This window comes from Rhinatrema bivittatum, chromosome 3, assembly GCF_901001135.1.
Source record: "Rhinatrema bivittatum chromosome 3, aRhiBiv1.1, whole genome shotgun sequence".
Classification (NCBI taxonomy): Eukaryota; Metazoa; Chordata; class Amphibia; order Gymnophiona; family Rhinatrematidae; genus Rhinatrema; species Rhinatrema bivittatum.
Genome location: NC_042617.1, coordinates 148,263,785 through 148,287,244, shown reverse-complemented (window position 1 = coordinate 148,287,244; position 23,460 = coordinate 148,263,785). Strand labels below are relative to the sequence as shown.

General features: G+C 42.4%; 1 protein-coding gene across 1 annotated transcript in view; it reads left to right on the top strand.

The window, feature by feature from the left end:
* Positions 1-23,460, top strand: part of LOC115087101 (cysteine-rich motor neuron 1 protein-like) — a 661,264-nt gene that overhangs the window by 591,426 nt on the left and 46,378 nt on the right. The window contains 1 exon segment of the mRNA XM_029593829.1: positions 15,810-16,025. Within this exon segment, the coding sequence (XP_029449689.1) occupies positions 15,810-16,025 (216 nt within the window).

Sequence of the window (23,460 nt, the reverse complement as noted above, 5' to 3'; positions counted from 1 at the left end):
ACCTAGGTGGGATGGCAGTCTGAAAATGACCCTTCACTGAATCCTGCAAGAAGCATGTGCAGGGTTCTGTAGCACGTGCCCTTTCAGCCGGGTTAAAAGGAGACGTTCCTGGGGAGTAAACAGAGCACATGCGTTTGCATTTCCAAATATATGCACCCTTTGTTACTCCTTAGCCACCTACAGAAACCGCAGGGGCAAAATGTACAAGTGCTTTCTGTGCACATTCTCTGCACTCGCTCCTGTTCAAAGGGAACTACCCAATACGTTTCCCATTTTGTAAAATCGCTCATTACGTTAGCCGGCAAATATGCGCATACATTTCACCAGTTTTCAAAGCAGGCTCGTGTGCATAAAGCTGCTTTGAAGATTATCCCACCAAATCTGTCCCACAGAAGCTGCACCTGCTTAAAATGCCTGCACAGATTTCCCAGGAAAATTTAGATTTGTGCTTTTGAAAATCCAAAGGTAGGCGCATAAGTACAAAGACCCTAGGAAGACCTCTGCTCAGTGCAGGAAAACTTACGCACAATCATGACTTACATGTGTAAGTATACCCTCACATTGAGTAGGCAATTTTGAAAAAAACCTCATTTCTGTGGATAAAACACTGTTTTTACTCGCAAAGATTCTTTTGAAAATTACCCTCCCTAAAAGGGTAAGTTTAAAAGGAACATGCATGCGCCCATAAACAAGCATATCGGCATGCGAGCGGAGAGACATTGCATTTTTAAATTGCACTCATGAGCACGTGCATATCAATTAAAGTACCCCTCCTGCGCGTATTTCAGCTAGGGTTTTAATGGCTTTAGCGAATTTTAAAACATGCTCACGTGAGGGAAAAAACTGTTTTCAAAGTTGTCCAATCAAAGAAATAGCATTCGATTTAAATTTAGTTATACTTCTCAGTTAGTAGAAAGCGACACAAATACTACAAATAGGAAAATAGCAAAAGGGACCATCATAATACCCGTACGTGCAGATCAATTTTTCAGCACGAAATGCCCGGGACATAACTAATCATAGGTCCATCGTTTAGACACCCGGTTAGAGGTATCGGCAGCAGTAGAGCTTGCTTTTATGGCACACGCACCCATAAGAACAAACTCTACTGCTGCCAAATACTTCTAACCATTGCTCCTAACTGCTAAGGGAAGTTTTCCCTTTTTTAATTTGCATAAAAAATTCTCAAAAAATTTAAGAGTGATGGGACACTTTACACACGTCTAAATGATGGGCCTATGATTAGTTATGACCCGGGCATTTCGTACTGAAACATTGATCTGCACGTATGGGTGTTATGATGGTCCCTTTTGCTATTTTCCTATTTGTAGTATTTGTGTCGCTCTCTACTAATTGAGAAGTATAACTAAATTTAAATTGAATGCTGTTTCTTTGATTGGACTATTCGGCGCTGCAGTCACCTTCTGACTCTCATTTTTGGTTTATGGATTTTCAAATGAGTCCACCAATTTGCCCAGTTCATATCGAGGTCTTCAAGATCCCTCTGGTTCGTCTTTCTGCAAGCCATCCACTTGACCCCGAACCCTCAACCCTTGCTAAACGCATTAAAACTCGAGATCTCCAGACTTGCTCCTTATCAGGACCAGAAGTAAAGTTATGCAGATAAAAAGCCATCGCGTGCCGTGCTTGGCTGTTTTAAAATGCGAACTTGACCCCCAGCGCAGAACACCCATTCTCTGCCTCTTTTTTGCCCCCTTCTTCTTGGACGCCTGCACAAGTTTCTACGCGCCTGCTTCGCGGCTTCTTAAAATACACGTAGCTCGCGCGAGGCCCACATTCACACGTCTGTAGCCATTTTTGCGCAAGCAATGCTTTTAAAATCGACCTGTAAGTGCCTGCATAATTTGCAACTGTTGAAAATTGCACCTCTTGATTCTTGGTCAATATTTTAATGATGTACTAAGGGCTTTTTCCCAATTTGTGTCTAAGAGGACAAATTATTAGCACATTTGGTCCTTAGTTCTAGCTTTTCTTGTAGCTGTACGTACAAAAGCAAACAGTGATGTTATATGTATAAGCTTATATATAGGAAGTAGTTTGGTTTGTGCAACAGTTAGGTCTAGATTTCAAAACTGAAGAATAACATGTAATAAAAATGTTATTGGTGAAGAAAAGCATTAAGGATGATGCTAGATTGTCATTTGAGGCTGAGAAGTGGACAAATTTTGCTTGTGTTGGCTTAAAGCAAATATGCTCTTTATCTTTTTATATCAAAAAGCAAAATCCAGCTTGAACAAGCATCAAAATGTTACACACAAGACACAATATTCAAATAATAGCCTAGAGGCCGGCATGTCAGCAGTGTAAAAACTCAAAAAAAAAAAATCCTTCTAGCCTGCAATTAAAAATTGTGGATATATTCAGTCCTTTTTCTCAATCAAAAATTCTTATGTTTTTATTTTCTCAGCTGTAGACTGGATTGAAATCTCCATGTCATAAGCAACAATTAAAAATTGTCTATTTTAGGGTTAAATCATTTTTTTAAAATGTGGTTGATATAGGTGGCTAATTTATTTTATGTGTCTCTGAGACCTCTGTGTAATTCAGTCATATTTGTTTCCAGTAAATCTAGTAGACTAATTCCTCGCCAAAGAGTTTGAGGGCCGAGGCCTGTATAAAAACTTTTAGGAAGAAACGAAAAGGCCTCCTGTTTGAGCAAACTTATGCAGACTGATGGTTATGGCAATGCCAGCCTTTGAGCAGGGGCTGCTGGGTTGTCGCCTAAGGCACCGTGAGTGAGGGGCATCCTAGACATTGCCCGTTATGCTGGTTTGGAGCACAAAGACGATTTTGCCCAGGGCACTATTTGCCCTAGAACCAGCCCTGGCTTCAGGTCAGCTCCATTTTAATCGATCAATCAAGCAACAATGGAGCATCATTTATTTGTTTAATGTAATTTTATGTTGATACAGTATGTATGTTTTTTGTAAGCCACCTAAGTTTATAGGTAGACAGGATAGAGGTATTTTAAATAAATAAATAACATTTGCATTGCACCTTCATACCCCTAAAACATCCATGAATTAGTGGTACTTCTTGAGCCATATATAGATCATGTCTTCAGCAAGTAGTGAGTTAGTGGAGCTAATTCAGCAGATCAAGGAACAAGTTCCCACCTAGGAGATCATGGCTTGGGAATACATTTTGGACCTCAGGTACTTCAGAACATGAAGGACTACAAATGCTACAGAGATGACACCATCAGAAAATGGAACAATCTTTTCCTCCTAGAAGTCACCTTTCTGTGATCCTGAAAGGCAGAGAGAACATATAGTCTCAGAGGGAACTTTGAAATGCTGGTTGCCTTCTATTGCAAGAACTGAATTAGGCATGGATAGGTGAAACTAAGGAGTGTGATAAATTGTAGTCATAAATAATGCACACTTCCTAGATCTCATCACCATAGGCCTCCAGCCACATTATTGGCCAGAATTTAAGAAGTGGATTTTTATGAAAAAAACCAACTTTTTTTTTTTTTTCAAAACTTACCTCATCTTATATTTATGGCATGGCCAGTCCAGGAATCAGCATGGCTTTCTGGTAGAGGATGCAGCAACACCCAGCTGTCAGGCAGGGGAAGAAGGAGTAGCATCCTGCCATGCCTGGCAGCGGAGGAGGCAGCGGCATGGGCCTTGCTGCCATGAACAGAGGAGACACTGAGACTTCGGAGCGACTGAGGTGAGTGGCATTGGGTCATCCACATGTAAAGGTTTCCTCACTGGAAACATCAGTCTTCAGAGATATTGAGAGTGAGGCAGGAAAGTAGTAGCATAGTGGTTCTTGGACACTCCCCAGTGAGAGTGGTCTTTGGGAGATGTGTGTTGAACAAAACTAATATGCCCACTCTGGCTCGTGTTCTTTCTCCTTTATCTCCTGTCCTTCGAGGTTGGCTGTGAACCCAAGGATGGGATTCCCATGTCCTGAGGATCAGAGAGATTTCTTGGGGTCCAAAGAGGATCTTGAGTATAAAGAAAATCAGAATATGATCTTGTGGAAGATAGGGGGGTTAGTCCCCTACTCTTCCTTTGCCTCCTTGTTTTTCGAAGAAGAAGAGTTTTAAACAGGAGTCAGAAGAAGGACTAAACATACTTGAGAACTGGTTTCATAGCTGCTACTAAACAGTGTCAGCAGGAGTTCATCGTCAGTATTTTCAGGAGGAGTAGTATAGTGCTTCTTCTGAGGAGGGAGTATGCGGCCAAATTATAAATAATACTAAAGGAGAAAGCCCTGAAGGTTCCTTTTCTAAAGAGTACCAATCGCTAGAGAGTGCAGATTTGCAGTGACTGTAACTTTTCAGACCCTGTGGCAGCTTTATATTCTGTTTGGAAGGCACCCAGAGTCTCAGGTGCACCTTGCTAGATAGTATATCTGCATCAAGATGCCCAGCAAAAGGATTTATTTTGTAACATTATAGACTATGTGGCCATGTATGTATTTCTACTGGGAGGTGCAAGAGGACATTCCACAAACGTAGAGCACCCACCCTCCCCCCTCATTAGGAAAGAACTCAGAGAAGCATGAGGTGTTTTCTTCTCTATCAATCCCATTTGATTGGGTGACTAAGGAATTGGATCAAGGAAGAGCACTCGATGTCATCTACTTGGATTTTAGCAAAGCTTTTGATACAGTCCGGTACAGGAGGCTGGTGAATAAAATGAGAAGCTTAGGAGTGAGTGCCAAGGTGGTGGCCTGGATTGCAAACTGGTTGACGGACAGAAGACAATGTGTGATGGTAAATGGAACTTACTCTGAAGAGAGAGCGGTGTTAAGTGGAATGCCGCAAGGATCGGTGTTGGGACCGGTCCTGTTCAATATCTTTGTGAGCAGCATTGCGGATGGGATAGAAGGTAAGGTTTGTCTTTTTGCGGATGACACTAAGATCTGCAACAGAGTGGACACGCCGGAGGGAGTGGAGAGAATGAGACGGGATTTAAGGAAGCTGGAAGAGTGGTCGAAGATATGGCAGCTGAGATTCAATGCCAAGAAGTGCAGAGTCATGCATATGGGGTGTGGAAATCCGAAAGAACAGTATTCGATGGGGGGAGAAGGGCTGGTGTGCATAGAGCGGGAGAAAGACCTTGGGGTGATAGTGTCTAACGATCTGAAGTCGGTGAAACAATGTGACAAGGTGATATCCAAAGCCAGAAGGATGCTGGGATGCATAGAGAGAGGAATATCGAGCAAGAAAAGGGAAGTGATTATCCCCCTGTACAGGTCCTTGGTGAGGCCTCACCTAGAGTACTGTGCTCAGTTCTGGAGACCGTATCTCCGAAAGGACAGAGACAGAGAGCGGTCCAGAGAAGGGTGACCAAAAAGATGGAGGGTCTTCATCGAATGACTTACGAGGAGAGATTGAAGAATTTAAATATGTACACCCTGGAGGAAAGGAGGAGCAGAGGTGATATGATACAGACTTTCAGATACTTGAAAGGTTTTAATGATCTAAAGACAATGACAAACCTTTTCCATTGGAAAAAAAATCAGCAGAACCAGGGGTCACAGTTTGAAAAATAGTGGAAACTATTCTCAAGATCAGAATCGTAGAGCATGTAGAAAGACATGGTTTAATGGAACACAGTCAACATGGATTTACCCAAGGGAAGACTTGCCTAACAAATCTGCTTCATTTTTTTAAAGGGGTTAATAAACATGTGGATAAAGGTGAACCGGTAGATGTAGTGTATTTGGATTTTCAGAAGGCGTTTGACAAAGTCCCTCATGAGAGACTTCTACGAAAACTAAAAAGTCATGGGATAGGAGGCGATGTCCTTTCGTGGATTACAAACTGGTTAAAAGACATGAAACAGAGAGTAGGATTAAATGGTCAATTTTCTCAGTGGAAAAGGGTAAACAGTGGAGTGCCTCAGGGATCTGTACTTGGACCGGTGCTTTTCAATATATATATAAATGATTTGGAAAGGAATACGACGAGTGAAGTTATTAAATTTGCGGATGATACAAAATTATTCAGAGCAGTTAAATCACAAGCGGACTGTGATACATTACAGGAGGACCTTGCAAGACTGGATGATTGGGCATCCAAATGGCAGATGAAATTTAATGTGGATAAGTGCAAGGTGTTGCATATAGGGAAAAATAACCCTTGTTGTAGTTACATGATGTTAGGTTCCATATTAGGAACTACCACCCAAGAAAAAGATTTAGGCATCATAGTGGATAATACTTTAAAATCATCGGCTCAGTGTGCTGCAGCAGTCAAAAAAGCAAACAGAATGAGGAAGGGAATGGTTAATAAAACAGAAAATGTAATAATGCCTCTATAACACTCCATGGTGAGACTGCACCTTGAATATTGTGTACAATTCTGGTAGCTGCATCTCAAAAAGATATAGTTGCGATGGAGACGATACAGAGAAGGGCAACCAAAATGATAAAGGGGATGGAACAGCTCCCCTATGAGGAAAGGCTGAAGAGGTTAGGGCTGTTCAGCTTGGAGAAGAGACTGCTGAGGGGGATATGATAGAGGTCTTTAAGATCATGAAAGGTCTTGAACGAGTAGATGTGACTCGGTTATTTACACTTTCAAATAATAGAAGGACTAGAGGGCATTCCATGAAGTTAGCAAGTAGCACATTTAAGACTAATTGGAGAAAATTATTTTTCACTCAACACACAATGAAGCTCTGGAATTTGTTGCCAGAGGATGTGGTTAGTGCAGTTAGTGTAGATGGGTTCAAAAAAGGTTTGGATAAGTTCTTGGAGGAGAAGTCCATTAACGGCTATTAATCAAGTTTACTTAGGGGTAGATTTTTAAAAACGGCGCGTTCACGTACTTTTGTTCGCGCTCCAGGCGCAAACAAAAGTATGCTGGATTTTAGCAGATACGCGCGTAGCTGCACGTATCTGCTAAAATCCAGGATCGGCGTGCGCAAGGCTGCCGATTTTGGGCAGCCGGCGCGCGCCAAGCCGCGCAGCCTGCCTCCGTTCCCTTCGAGGCCGCTCCGAAATCGGAGCAGCCTCGGAGGGAGCTCTCTTTCGCCCTCCCCTCACCTTCCCCTCCCTTCCTCTACCTAACCCACCCCCCCCCCCCGGCCCTATCTAACCCCCCCCCTACCTTTGTCCGGGGATATACACCTCCCGGAGGGAGAAGTAAATCCCCGCGCGCCAGCGGGCCGCTGGCGCGCCGAGACACAACCCGGGGGCGGTTCTGGAGGGTGCGGCCACGCCCCCGGACCAAAGCCACGCCCCCGGGCCCGCCCCCGAAATGCCACGTCCGCCCCCAAAACGCCGCGTCGATCGGCCCCGCCCCCAACAAAAACCCCCGGGACTTACGCGAGTCCCGGGGCTCTGCGCGCGCCGGCAGGCCTATGGAAAATAGGCGCGCCGGCGCGCAAGGCCCTGCTCGCATAATTCCGGGCGGATTTACGCGAGCAGGGCTTTTAAAATCCGCCCCTTAGGGAATAGCCACTGCTATTAATTGCATCAGTAGCATGGGATCTTCTTGGTGTTTGGGTAATTGCCAGGTTCTTGTGGCCTGGTTTGGCCTCCGTTGGAAACAGGATGCTGGGCTTGATGGACCCTTGGTCTGACCAGCATGGCAATTTCTTATGTTTTTATGTTATCTCTGTGTAACTTTACCCGCAAATTACATGGGCAATTTTATAAAACACTATTTCCATCGATAAAACACTGTTTAACTGGTAAAAATGCCTCTGAAAATTACCCTCCCTATTTTAAGAGTTTGCACACTGTCTTTGTAGCACAAAAAAACTGTGGACCAAAGATTATGAACTGGGTCCTAAACAGCATCACTTCTACCCTGGTTATGTACAAGAGTCATTATTATTACGCATCTGTTACATTGGATTTATCACTTTTCTTTAAACCAAATTTCTTATACACCCATTCAAAGTAGGAAGAATTAATAACTTGAATGTGTAACACTCAAAAACATCTTTATAACAGCATTAAGGCATGAGAGTTTACAATATGCTCATCACAGGGTTACCACAAGGTCTCACTACCTTGGAATGTATCATCTTTACCAATTATCCCCAGTTCTTGTTGCTCTCCCTTTGAACATTTCTTGGATATTCCATGACAACAACTATTCTGAGCTTTGAGGATGAGATAACTGCATGCCGAACCACAGCTGAGTACAGCAAGTTGCAAATATTTCTGCAGCAAACTACTTTATGTAGTGGTCTATTCAGGTTATGATTCCGATGACTGACAAATGCAATACAACTTGCATAGTATGAAGTACAAACAGGACAGTCTTACTCTGGAGCTTCATATCTTACAGCCACAATTAGCCTGTTACAAGGAAACGATAGTTATTTACTCCTTTTTTTTTTTTTTTTTTTTAAATAACAGCTGCTGTTTTGCAGCTCTGCTGCTAGCATGTTTTTGAGATACGGTCTGATTTGCTTCAAAACACTTGTGAACAACTCTGATTATTATGCATGAAACTCATCTTTCCACAAAAACATTTCCGTAATTTAACTGCACAGTCTCGGGTAAGAACCCAGCAGTATTGCGGCTTGAAGAAAAATATTAATCCCACATGTCATGCTAAAGAGGACACTTTCAGGTTACTAGAACCTGTGTTGGTGAATTTGCTTACTGGAAGCTCCGGGGGTGGCTCCAGCCACCGCTTGAGCCCGGGGATGCGGCCTTAACGCCGCGAAGATGCTGGTGACATCAGGGGCAGGCTCAGCCCGCAGGGAGGAGCAGGAGGGTCGCGGTTCCAACCGCGGCAGAGGAGGAGATCCAGGACGGCCTCCGGGCCGCATGGGCAAGGCTAGACTGCGGCTCCGGCCGCACAGGCAGGCCCGACGTTGGCGTCCATGCCGTGTCGGGTGAAGAAGGGCAGCCCGGGTGAGTAGTTCTGCTCGCGGGGGGGCCCGCGGGCAGCGGATCATAACAATTTCATTAAACTGTAGAGAATAGCTGTCTCCTAAGGTTTGGGAAAACACATTGGGATATTTTCCCCAAAACCTATGTATCAAATCCATCCGGCACAGACTGCATTGTGTGCAAATCATTCCTGCATCAGGGAATACAGATCTGCTTTATGTCAAAGATCTATACGCAGAAATCCACTCTTGCAGAAAAAAAAACGTCTGATGCCCTGACAGACAAAAGAACACCATGGGCGATTTAACCAACAGCACATCCGGACATCATGAATCATGATCCTACAGATAGTCTTTAGTGTATCACCAGTGAATGGGGTGTTCATTCACAGGAAAACATAATTTCCAATAAAATCAATTCTGCCCCAAGTGGGACAGAGGCTGCCTTCCAAAGAACTAATGCAATAATGGAATTATATGACATGGCGGTTATGTGTCTCTGTTAGTGTGATATGCTGACGACTGAAAACATCCACAAAGGTCATAAATCAAGGACTCAGTGCTAGGCACCCAAGCAATCCAAAGTATCAGACTGTAATGCCCTGCTCCACTTTCAGAGCTTTCATGCATATAGATATAAACACAATCTTCTTGTATGTTAATTTATTTCATTTACATAGATTTTGCTCTAATGTAAATGGATATAGAGAGAAATCTGGAGAACCTGGTAGAATAGTTGCAAGTAAAGAGTACTTTTTTCAATGTGTGCATGAAGGTTTTTCAAGTTAGCTTTATACTGTACCTGTGCATGGTAGAAATGTGCTTCGGGTTGCTTTATTGTGTTGGGCTTCGTTTTGGCCCACGGGAATTTCATTTTTCCCGCAGTTCGGGGGTTTTTTTCCAGGCGCCCTGATTTTCGGGTTAGTGCATGCTAACTCCCTGTTAATGCGCGCTAACTCTGCCATGTTAGTGCACACTATCGGGAGTTAGCGTGCACTAACCCGAAAATGAATAGGGATGTGAATCGTGTGATCGATCGTCTTAACGATCGATTTTGGCTGGGGGGGGGAGGGAAATCTGATCGTCATGGGTTTTTTTGTTAAAAAATTGTCAAATCGTAAATCGGCGGGAAAACCGGCACACCAAAACAACCCTAAAACCCACCCCGACCCTTTAAAACAAATCCCCCACCCTCCCGAACCCCCCCAAAATGTTTTAAATTACCTGGGGTCCAGTGGGGGGGGTGCCAGCGCGATCTCCCGCTCTTGGGCCACGGCTGTGTTAATAGAAATGGCGCCGGTGGCCCTTTGCCCTTACCATATGACAGGGCAAAGGTAGCGCCGGCGCCATTTTGGTTCCTGTCACCCGACGTCACGAGTGCAGGAGATCGCGCCTGGACCCCCCCCCCCCCCCCCCCACTGGACCCCAGGTAATTTAAAACATTTTGGGGGGGTTCGGGAGGGTGGGGGATTTGTTTTAAAGGGTCGGGGTGGGTTTTAGGGTTGTTTTGGTGTGCCGGTTTTCCCGCCTTCCCCCCCTCCCCCGATTTACGATTTTTTGACGATAAATCGGGGGAATTGCTATTGTATCGCGGCTCTAACGATTTTTGACGATTTAAAATATATCTGACGATTGTTTTAAATCATCAAAAAACGATTCACATCCCGAAAAATGAATTTTTTCTGAAATTTCTCCAGAACCATTCCGAATTAGGGAAAAACAATTGCACATCCCTAGTGTGTGGGGGGCAGCGTTGATTGTACCTGCAGTGATGTGTTTTGTGAATGAACATCACATTTTGGCATGTCTGTGTTACTTTACCAGTTGATTGGTGATACTCTGCAGACCCTCTGCAGCACAGGCTTAGTGAATGAAAGGCATACCATATTTTCCAGTGTATAAGTCGCACCCCCCTATAAATTGCCATTTTGATGGAAAAAAGTTGGTAGATAAGACGCACCTTTGTATAAGTCACACCTTTTGATAAGGCACATCTATTTGTACAACGATGTTAAAGCACACACTGAGAGAGAGAGAGAGATTGTGACAGTATATAAGTCGCACCAGTGTATAAGTCGCAGTCACTGTAATTGCTGAAAAACCTGTGACTCATACACTGGAAAATACGGTATCTGGGTGTGAATTTGTCCTTCAGCCAGCCATTGCTGGCGATCATGGTTGATGCTGTCCTGATCCATTGTCTGTTACATTGCCCATGATGCCTTATTTTCTAGCAATGTTTTGGAAATTTTCTCAGCCAGAGCAAAAGATCTCTCTGTGTATAGATGTTTAACATAAAGCGGTTTTGTTTTCCCTGATGCAGGCTTAATTTTCCAAAATGTGGTGCTTGTCATCTGGGTGCAATACAGAGTTTTTGAGGAATTATACCAATGTGTTTCTCTAAATATCAGACTGTTCTTGGAGCCTAAGGAAATGAAATGAAATTTGAACTGAGCTGACTGGCACTGTTAATATTAATGCATTTTATTTTGCAGGTTTGCACATACTACACTGTCGATTTAGCACACAAAAATAGGACCAAATCATTGGGTACTGAACTGCATAATTGCTATCTATTTATGTATTTAATGTTTTTGTATTCTACAAACCCACAATTACATCCAATGTGAAACTCATCAAAACATACATAAACATTTAAATATACAACACACTTATAAATAATACAAATTCTTAAAAAAACTGTAACTCAACTGGATCACATACATTATGGAAACAATAGGGTCATAGCATGTAAGCAAATGGTTCCCTAAATTACATAGTTTTTATCATTTTTTGGAATCTCAGTCATCCCCCTTTCAAAAGGTCTCTTGGCAATTTATTCTGATAAGCTGAATGGCAGTTTCCGAGTGAGTGGGCAGGGATCAGACATGCAGAAAGAAACTGATGGTCACAATCAGTACTGCACACCTACACATGTCAATAAAGGTCATATATATTACATGAAATATGAGAAGCAAAGGATCGTTCTTAGGGCCTCCAGTTGCTTTTAAGTCATAAGGGGCAAGCTGAACCAATCTTAGTTTTGGCTCAATGCCTTTATTTATCTGGACCATCTGAATTATAATCTTTGTAAAACTGTGAGAAATAAGATTGCTCTGATTTTTTTGACTTGGTAGAAGAAAGCCAACCAGGTCGTTGCTCTTTCACCAAAGTGTGGTTAACGTTGGAGGACAGTGTAATCATTTCTCAACTTGTGCCATCTGGTTGGATGTTTCAACAACAGCCTGGAACAGAGGACAAAGAAGAAGGACTAGCAATGATTTAGAAGAAACTGATTTTATGGGAGAAACTGCTTGTTAAACAAACTTTGGGGTGCAAATATCTGTATTTACAATGTATGAGAAAACAAGCATGTCCCAATTTTGTTTTTTTACTTCTAGAGCCAATTCATGGGTAGAATTGATTGAATAGCTCCCTGACATATGACTTGAGATGAATGAATTAATCTTGTTGGGGGATTTTAATTTCCATTGGGAAGTGGGACCTACAGTGTCTCACCCATGTATGGCTGCGCTAAGCTTCATGCAAACAGTGCCGACGTGCATTCATTTGGCCGGGCATATTTTAGATTACATTTTTTGGCCTGAACTGCAGGGTCTATGGGGAATGGACACAGAATTTGTATTTTTACCAAATTGCGGTGCTGCATTGGTATCTTATGATGTTATTATACCTATTGAGCTGAAAGGTTGGAAACAGCAGTGGTGAAGTGTTTGCCCCAGGCATAAAATGGATGCCGATTAGTTTTTAAAGGTTTTAGATAGATCATGTTTAGGGAAAGTTGTGGATGGGGGAGAAGAGTTAGTTATGTTGTGGGATTGAGAAATGAAGAGAGCTTGCCCCTATTAAGAGAAGTATTATTTCTGATCCACCTCCTGCTCCTTGGTTTGCTAGGAGAAGCTGTAAGATCTGAAGTTGGAGAAGCAGGGGTTGGAGTGACAGTGGATAAAGCACCCATCTCCTCCTGGAAGAACGGCATTTAAAAAGCACGGGGGAATTTTGATATGGTTGGTAATTACATCAGCTAAGAAAGGTTGATTTGTGTGAAGACTAGGGAAAGCTGAAAATGCTACAAAAGAACAGTTTAAAATTGTTTCAAGTTTGAGATCTCCATGGTTTGGCGCCATCAGTGGAAGTTTGCCTTCCATTTTTCAGAGAAAACTGTAAACATTAGGAAGTAGCTGGGAGTGGGGGTCAGGGTAAATGAGGTACGTCAGTAGAGGCCAAAGGGCGCGAACTATCGAAGAAATTGCAGCTGCTGTCAGAGGATGAGGTTAACGGGACGCTTTCAAAAGTTAACTGTACAGGATCAGTTTTAGAGCCTTGGCCCCCATGGCTTTTGAAGAAGATATAGTTAAGTTTGATCCCTTGGATTGCACTGATTATAAATTCTTCATTTTCTGAGAGTAAACTTTGGCATCCTTTGAAGGTGTCAATTATTTGATCATTGTAAAAAAAAAAAAACCCCAAAAAAAAACCTTTTCTTGATCTGAAAGATTTGAACAATTATAGGCCTAAAGCCAATTTACTGTTTTTAGCTAAAGTGATTGAACAGGCAGCGATAAACCAGTTATCCCAAGGTTTAGAGCAAATGGGATGTTTGGATGATAGGCAATCTGGCTTCCATGTATTGTTTAATACTGGAACATTGATGACAGCCCTGATGGATAATTTATTAGGGCTCTTTGATACTGATGAAAGGGCTTTGGGCATCCAGGGTTAGTCAGTATAGAAGTATGTTAAACACAATTATTTTATTAGATCTCACAGCAGCGTTTAACACCCTTCGGTTTGTTTTTCTTTTGGCAAGACTCTATGATGCTGGTGTGGTTGGAAATGCATTGGCTTTAATTCTTTTCCTTTCTGAAGAGGAAGAAGCTGGCGGAATCCTTTTTTTTGTCTCCTTGTTTTGAAGATCCCTGAGAATCCAGCAAAGAGCAAAAATGCTGGTAGTGGGGATCTGTGCAAAAGGAGATGTAGGATTACCAGTGTTTATTCGGAATATGTCAGTTCCATTAATTAAGCATGCAAGGAATTTTGGGTGTGATTCTGGATAGCGAGTTGAAAATGGAGGAAAACATTTCTAAGGATATTCTTTTTTTTCCAGCTTCATGACATCCATCAGATGTGGATGTTTTTTTGCACCAAGCTAGCCTCCATACTTTGGTCTAGGCTTTGATATTGTCTCGGTTGGACTACTATAATTAATAATATCTATTGTGGTCTACCTTCAAAGACTCTAAAATGATTGAAGCAGGTCCAGAATGCTGCAGCAAGACTCATGGCACGGATCATATAATGCCGGCACTGAAGTCTCTTCACTGGTTGCCAGTGCAGTTTAAGCTCCTAAATTTCTTTGGGGTTGCTTAAAGTTGTAGGGGCCCGAAAGGACATTGCTATCCCTTATGGCAATCTGGCCACTTATCCCATCAATCAAAGAAGTTTATTATCCAAGAATAGGAAGAGGGGCTTTTTCTTGTGCACCTCCTGACCTCAGGAACAGATTCTTTATGGAGCTGAGTTCTAGTCAAGATTTTCTTTTTTTTATAAGACGAGCCTTATGGCATGGTTATTTTTCCTGGCATTTCCAGAAGGTTGGTAATGATCTGTTGGTTATAATGTTACGTCTGGTAATGATTTTTCAGGATAGTTGTGAGGCAGAATTTGGTCTTGGAAAATGGATGGAGGTATATTTAGATAAAAAAAATGAATGATGTTTTAATGGAGGTTTTGTTTTTTGAGGGGGGGCATCTGTTTGAAGGGGATGAGAATGGATCTTTTGTAGTTGTTTTTATTGATTGTATGTGGTATTCTATCACGTTTTGGACACCTTTGACAATAAGACATGTAAGAAGTAAATAGTAGTAGCAGCAGCAGTAGTACATTTTGAAACTTTTTGAAAGGATCAATAAAAAATGTTGCAATACATGAACGTTTAAGACCTTTCAGGCCTGTGTTTCAGTGGGGCTAAGCCAGAACTGCTTGTCGTGTTCCTTAGGAACTGGAATTATCTGGTAATCCTAGGCACCATGGAAGTTGAGGATTCATTTAGCTGGACAAAATATGTAAATACAAGAAAGAATAAGGATGGCAAATTAACTGTAAATCACTTTGATCTTAGCTAAAAGAGAAAAAAGTCTAAATGGCACTTAAGTTGATGGACTCTGATTGACTCTGAACTGAAACCTTTCAACTGTAAGGGGTAGATTTTCAAAAAATATGCGCATGCGAACATTGTGCTCCTGCTACCCGGCACGCACACATGGACGCACAATTTTATAACATGCGCGCACTGGCAAGTTGCGCGCTGGCACAGCAGCAAATGGCTGCTGTACCGGGCGCCTCTAGCCCCACCCCGGACCACCCCACCCAGAAAATGCCCCCCGGCCTGCCCCTTTCAGGAAGACCCACACTTATGTGCGTACAGGCCTTTACGCACGTGGCCGGGCCTTTTTGGAAATAGGCTCGGCGTGAGCTAGGCCGGATTTTACACGCGTGGCCTTTTTGAAATCTGCCCTTAAGGGAGGGTAATTTTGTAACATTGCATAAGTTGGCTGGCAAATAGACACATAAGTTCCAACCATTTCCAAAGTGGACTTATGCGCCTAAATCCCGCTAGATAATCATTCTGGAAAGCCCTCATGCCCACAGTCACACCTGCTATTTGGTGTGCATAGTTTTGCAGAGTATTTACTTGCATACATTTTTAAATGAAAAAGTATGTGCACAAGTTCCAACCCCAGTCAGACTCCATCCCCTGAAACTCCCCTTGGTGCTTAAAGAATGGGCACACAGGGTGCGTGCATGTCGGTCACGCAAGTCTCCTAAAGGCCATTTTTTGCAGGTACCCTTTTGAAAATTGCCTTCCCTCTAACCACGTTGAAGCCAACATAAGTTGCTGGTAATAATCAGTAATTGCATGTACTTTCTTGGTTTGCATTTTGCCAGATGACTCAGGTGTACGGAAGCCAGAGCTCAGCAACCCCTCCATCTGCCATGCGCCTGGTGGAGAGTATTTTGTGGAGGGGGAGACGTGGAATATCGACACCTGCACCCAGTGCACATGTCACAGTGGACGCGTCCTTTGTGAGACCGAAGTCTGCCCACCTCTTCTTTGCCAGAATCCCATCCGTACGCAAGACTCCTGCTGTCCGCAGTGCCCAGGTAACACACGTTTCAGTCTTCCTTGCAAACTTTTCACGGGAGTTTAGCAAAACCACGAAGCAGATAATGATAGCGTTATGCCAACTTCTCCTGTAATGAGGCTGCAAAGAATGTTACCTATAAGTGTAAGGTTAGTGAATTACTCTTCACAAACAAAAGAAAATGATGTAAACTGAATATGCCTCCGAAATGGGGCAATTTTCATGCTGTCCGCTTTGAGATAAGGTTCCTTGGTACTTTATATTTGTGGACTTTGCATCAGGTTTCGAAGAGAAAGTGTCACACATTCCCTTTTAAACTTGCTGTATACACAAAGTACCCTTGGAATGTTGCATCTGCTTTTTGTGCGGGGAGAGTTTTTGCAACGAGAATAACCCGTAGAAAATGCAATCTACTGGTGTTATTATGCGATCCTGCCCAAAACACACGCTCCCTGTCAGTGCTTCTCCTAAATGAGGTAGGTGCAAACTCCCTGCCAAGGTTTGAACATAAATTCTCCTTGCGAACTTTGACATCATCTTGACTTAAAGGCACATACTCCCTTTTCAACTCTCTGAGGCTTAACAAGATAGAGATTATTAATCAGTTGGATAGAGGTTAAGGGTCAGTTTTGATAGAGATTAAGGATCACATCCATACAGACCTAAGGGTCGCATTTTTGGAACCAGGGCTACTCTTATATCTGCTTATGGGTTATAAAGAATAATCTCTGGCTAATCCTTCTGTTGTTTCAATAAAAAAAATATCTAAAGCTGCAGATTTTTCTCCAGTACCATGCATGGCTATTAGAATAGTAACATTTTAGCTAATGTAATGCTACTGTTTACTAAGTGCTCTTTTGAAATAGTGCACATTATATAAAAGCAACAGCTATAATCTGGCTAAGAGCACACTTTTAGATTTTGTTTGTATGAGAGTGGGACATGAGTTGAGAGATTGTGTTTCTGGCACTCAGGTTCACTGTCTTAGCCAGAGGAAATGAAGGAGTGACATTAAGAGAAGTCACCCCATACCAGCCCTCTCCCCTTCTCCCTCCCGCACTCCCTGTACGAGGTATCCATTGATATTTCTGATGCAGAGATGCTTTTTATATCCTAGATTATGCCACCTGTATTTGGTTACTAGGAAACAAACATGACAAGGGGATCGGCAGTTCCTTTCCACCCAAAGTGCTGCCGCCCGGCAGAAAGAACCTTTCTGAGTGGGTGAACCCTGCTGTCAAATGCTTCAAATAACACCTTAAGGGTCCGTTGCTAGGACTTTTGATTTTGTTTTCATGGAGGAGAGAAGAAAAGACCCAGTTCAAAATGGTCTCACTTGACGCACAGGTTTAGGAGTGGAAATGCAGTTTATAAACAGAAAAATGGAAGAGCTTTGCTGTCATTAACTTGTTGACACCCCCAGGGCTCTTTGATCCTGTTTTCTGTAATTTTTAATTGAATACACAGTGGAAGCCACTTATGTCCCTGCTCAAGTATACAATAATTAGATAGTTTAAAGCCCTTTCACCATGTTGATTATTCCATGAAGAAGGTGATAAATCAGGATCTCATAAAGAATGAGAACCTGACAGGGAACAAAAGTTTATCATAATATTTATTTATTTGTTTGTTTGTTTTTGTATACCGACATTCGATCGAGATATCACATCAGTTCACATAAAACTGAATAGTAAATAAGACAGGGGTTCCTTATTTTTATAGTATAACTTAGAACAGTTAACAAGGAGAAGTATATAATGCATGTGTCCAGGAAAATTGGTGGCATGCAGGTTGGAAACATAGCTAAGGAATGGATTCCTTAATTCATGGTTTAGGAATAGATTAACATGAGCTGTTTTAACAGGGTGCAAGGGTAACTTGGAGTAAAGAGGATTTGTGCATGACAACTTGAATGCGAATAAACTAGAACCGAGGAATAAGGGATTGGTTGGGGGGAGAGGGGGTGAGGGGGAGAGTGAGGTGTTAGGGGTTTTATAGGTTGGGTTTGACTAGAGTAGGGGTGAGGGGGTGGTTATGTTGAGGGTTGGGGGGGGGTTTGGGGGGGATTCGGGATGGAGGGAACGCTTTCACTTGCGGGCATTGGCTAGGGCCGAGGGGTGTATTCTTCGATATCTGGGATTGTAGGGGAGGTAGGCTAGGTTTTTGGTGGGAAGGCTTTCAGGAATAGCCATGTTTTGAGGTGTTTTTTGAAGGTTTGAGTGGAGGGTTCCATTCTGAGCTGGGATGGAAGGGAGTTCCATAGTGTGGGCACTTAGAGAAGGCCATCGTGGAAAGATTAAATGATTTCTTTGCTTCGGTGTTTACTAAAGAGTATGTTGGGGAGATACCCGTTCCGGAAAAGGTTTTCATGGGTAATGATTCAGATGGACTGGACCAAATCACGGTGAACCTAGAAGATGTGGTAGGCCTGATTGACAAACTGAAGAGTAGTAAATCACCTGGACCAGATGGTATACACCCCATGGTTCTGAAGGAACTCAATATTGAAATTTCAGACCTATTAGTAAAAATGTGTAACCTATCATTAAAATCATCCATTGTACCTGAAGACTGGAGGATAGCTAATGTAATCCCAATATTTAAAAAGGGCTCCAGAGGTGATCCGGGAAACTACAGACCGGTTAGCCTGACTTCAGTGCCAGGAAAAATAGTGAAAAGTGTTCTAAGCATCAAAATAACAGAACATATAGAAAAACATGGTTTAATGGAACAAAGTCAGCATGGCTTTACCCAAGGCAAGTCTTGCCTCACAAATCTGCTTCACTTTTTTGAAGGAGTTAATAAACATGTGGATAAAGGTGAACCGGTAGATGTAGTGTACTTGGATTTTCAGAAGGCGTTTGATAAAGTTCCTCATGAGAGGCTTCTAGGAAAAGTAAAAAGTCATGGTATAGGTGGCGATGCCCTTTCGTGGTTTACAAACTGGCTAAAAGACAGGAAACAGAGAGTAGGATTAAATGGACAATTTTCTCAGTGGAAGGGAGTGGGCAGTGGAGTGCCTCAGAGATCTGTATTGGGACCCTTACTTTTCAATATATTTATAAATGATCTAGAAAGAAATACAACGAGTGAGGTAATCAAATTTACAGATGATACAAATTGTTCAGAGTAGTTAAATCACAAGCAGATTGTGATAAATTGCAGGAAGACCTTGTGAGACTGGAAAATTGGGCATCGAAATGGCAGATGAAATTTAATGTGGGTAAGTGCAAGGTGATGCATATAGGGAAAAATAACCCATGCTATAGTTACACAATGTTAGGTTCCATATTAGGTGCTACCACCCAAGAAAGAGATCTAGGCGTCATAGTGGATAACACATTGAAATCGTCGGTTCAGTGTGCTGCGGCAGTCAAAAAAGCAAACAGAATTTTGGGAATTATAAGGAAGGGAATGGTGAATAAAACGGAAAATGTCATAATGCCTCTGTATCGCTCCATGGTGAGACCGCACCTTGAATACTGTGTACAATTCTGATCACCACATCTCAAAAAAGATATAGTTGGGATGGAGAAGGTACAGAGAAGGGCGACAAAATGATAAGGGGAATGGAACAGCTCCCTTATGAGGAAAGACTAAAGAGGTTAGGACTTTTCAGCTTGGAGAAGAGACGGTTGAGGGGGGGCTATGATAGAGGTGTTTAAAATCATGAGAGGTTTAGAACGGGTAGATGTGAATTGGTTATTTAGTCTTTCAGATAATAGAAAGACTAGGGGGCACTCCAGGAAGTTAGCATGTGGCACATTTAAAACTAATCGGAGAAAGTTCTTCTTCACTCAACGCACAATTAAACTCTGGAACTTGTTGCCAGAGGACATGGTTAGTTCAGTTAGTTTAGCTGTGTTTAAAAAAGGATTGGATAAGTTCTTGGAGGAGAAGTCCATTACCTGCTATTAATTAAGTTGACTTAGAAAATAGCCACTGCCATTACTAGCAACGGTAACATGAAATAGACTTAGTTTTTGGGTACTTGCCAGGTTTCTTATGGCCTGGATTGGCCACTGTTGGAAACAGGATGCTGGGCTTGATGGACCCTGTCTGACCCAGTATGGCATGTTCTTATGTTCTTATGATATGGCGCATTTTCTGATTGAGGTGAGGTGTACTGCTTTGGGAGGGGGGATGGTGAGGAGTCCGGATTCAGCAGATCGGAGGCTTCTTTGTGGGGTGTAGGGGAGGAGGGCTGGGTTAGCCAGTCATCTTGTTGTTGAGCATTTTTTTGTGGATGAGGGTGAGGGTTTTGTATTGCACTCTGTAGATAATGGGTAACCAGTGAAGGTCTTTGAGGATGGGGGTGATGTCACATCTTCTGATGTTTGCGATGGATCTGGCAGCGGCGTTTTGAAGTATGTGTAGGGGTTTGAGGGTGGAGGCAGGGAGGCCAAGGAGGAGCGAATTGCAGAGGTCGAGCTTGGAAAAGAGGAGAGTTTGGAGGAAGGTTCTGTAGTCTTGGGCGAGGAGGAGCGGTTTGAGCTTTTTCAGGGTTTGTAGTTTGAAGAAGCCGTCCATGATCGTTGTGGAGATGTGATGTTTGAGGTTTAGTTCGCTGTCAATTGTTACTCCGAGGTTTTTTACCGTGTGCATGAGCTGGGTCCCAGTGCGTTTGGGTGTGGGGGTCAATGGAGGGGAATGTTGTGTGGTTGTTTGTTATGTTTATGATTTCAGTCTTGTTTTGATTGCAGGAGAGGGATAGTTGTGAGAGTAGCTGGGTTATTTTAGATAGGAGTTGGTCCCAGGTTTTTGTGTGCTTTTGATGGTTTTTTTTAAGGGGAGTAAGATTTGTAGGTCATCTGCATAGGCATAGTATGTGAGGTTTGATAATACTGTAAACAGGGGAAATTATATACAGAATATCCTCAGAATAATGCTGTTTCTTGTATGCAGGTGACCATTTTTCTCCATAGGAAAGCGAGTACCCTCCATTTGATTAGGACTTTTATTTTTCTGTTTCCAATTACAAAGAGGATGGAAGAAATTGACTTCCAAATTTGTTTCATGCACTTTGGGAAAATTTTATGTAATTTTTGTTTATAATGTTTTTATTGAGTCCATCCATCATTGAAATTCAATACAATGCAAAAACACAGGCCAGCGAAATAATCTTAACTAGTCTAAGAACAATCAAGCCACAAGTAATAAAGCATATCTAATACATATATCTCTGACGGTCATTCAAGCAACCAGAGTTGCCAATATCAATACACTCAGACAAATTTTTCCCCCCTTTTTTTCCCCTCCCTTTCCCACCCAGCTCCCTCCAGAGAATGCCCGGTGAAAAGAAGAATAAAATAAAATAAAAGTGTAAAAGATGGAGAAGCACTCCATACATTTATTGGCGTCGCCTTAAAATGGCAAATCTTCGGATCCTGTACTAGCTGGCTAGATTACCTTCCCAACAATCCTGGCAGAAAGTAACTCCAGTCCCACCCATTTGCAGAGTTCCTCGGACCACTCCGTAAAAGAGGATGAGCACAATCTTCTCCAAAAGCGGAGCAGCACACGCCTCCCAAGAGCTATCAGCTTCATAGCGGAGCAATCATCCTGATTCTGATTCTTCCAGGTTAAAGCACCTATTAAGCATTTAACCGTACACTCTACGGTAATACTTTATATTTCTCCTGCCTTATCTTCCTTCCAGCTTGTCGCAAGCTTCCAAGTTCTCTTTCCCTGTTGATTGTAACTTTGACTTATTCCCTCCTATTGTTTAGCTCTCGTTTACTTGAATTGTTACTCCAGTTATTCCCTGTTAAATGTAAACCAATCCGATATGGTTATTACTATGAAGGTCGGTATAAAAAACTGTTAAATAAATAAATAAATAAATAAATAAATAAATCCTTTTCCATAATATAAAATAAAGCTTCTTAGGTCATCAGGTACATCTAAGGGAAACACTGCCCTGAATGCATCCGTAATTTCTTTCCAATGCGCCTGAATCACTGGACAAAAGCATAAAATATGGGATAATGTGCCAACCTGTGCGTAAACCCTCCAAACAAAGATCTAAAGCATCAGCATGCTATATAAAGTTTTACCCCCAAAAGATGAGGCTGTTTCCAAATTCAGATGCAGGAAATGTTTGAATTTCTGGAAATGAAAAACTTAATAGAACCCTGGTCAACGACCAACCAGTGCTGTCCTGTGTGGTTACAAGGTCACGGTCATCTACAACGCCTTGTCAGTCAAAAGAAACCTGATCCTCCCCATGAGATTGCAAAGTAAGGATCAGTAGAAACTTTAGCATTCTCAAAAGAACATGGAAAACTCACGTACGCTTCCTGAGATCTGCATTGTCACCAGGTTTGCTTCATAGAAGAGCTTCATGTTGTAGCCTTGACAGGGAGCTTTGTGCTGTGGCAACTGGAAGGGTGCATATTACTGCCGCCACTGCTACTTATCATTTCTATAGCATTACCAGATGTATGCAACACTCTAGCGAAATACATAAGAGACAGTCCCTGTTCCACACTCAATCCAGTCAAAATGCACAGACAAGCTTCAGGAAATGCATTTATTAAAGAAAACATGATTTAAAATCAACACGGCTATAATCAGGAACAGCTAAGTGGCCTCAAGAGATAGGGTTTTCTAGGTGAAATCTGGATGTGGCTCACCAAATTAGAAAGGCTGTTTCCAGGCATACAGCATAGCAAGTTGAAAAGCGCAGGGTTGGGAGTTAACAGTGGAGGAGCAGGCCACAGACAGGGGCAGCATATCCTGCAGGAAGGTAAACAGCTTGTATAGTGTTACACCTGAATGGTGTCTGCTATGTGTATACAAAAAAAAGGTTTCCTTTGACACAGACATGGATAGGTCCGGCATGCCAGAACCTTTGTGGGTTGGGCTTGCCACTATTTCAGGACGCCTTATACTTCATGGTGTTGTCATCAGGTCAGGAGGGGTGGAAGGTGTTTTGAGAATGCTACTCAGATGCTTGGCTCCTGAGGCAGACACTTTTGAGAGACTCCCCTTTTTTTCCCATTGTTTTTTTTTTGTTTTTTTTTTAAATAACTTGTTGGATTCCAGTCAGACAAGTTACTTGTGGTTTGATTGTTTATTTTCATTCTGTAAAAATCTTCCATGTTACTTGATTTGCTAATGCACACCCTGTTTGTAATTTGACATTTTGACTCTAGGCGCTGGGAGATTGTGCCGGGTTTTTTTTTTTTGTTGTTGTTTTGGTTGTATAGCGCAGTACAAGTCCTCCATGAATTTTCACTCCAGTGAGCTTGGAAAGCATTCCATTTCACTTTCAAATGAATGTGTATGGGGCAGCGAGATGTTTAAGCGAGGGTTAAATGAGTACTGTGCTCTGGAATGTGCTACCTTGAAAAGAAGAAAGCTGGCAGTGATTAAAAAAAAAAAAAAAGCTTCCAATCCAGCGTCTGTCGGTTTCCACGGTAGGCATATTCCTCTGGCCTGGACTGTGCTGT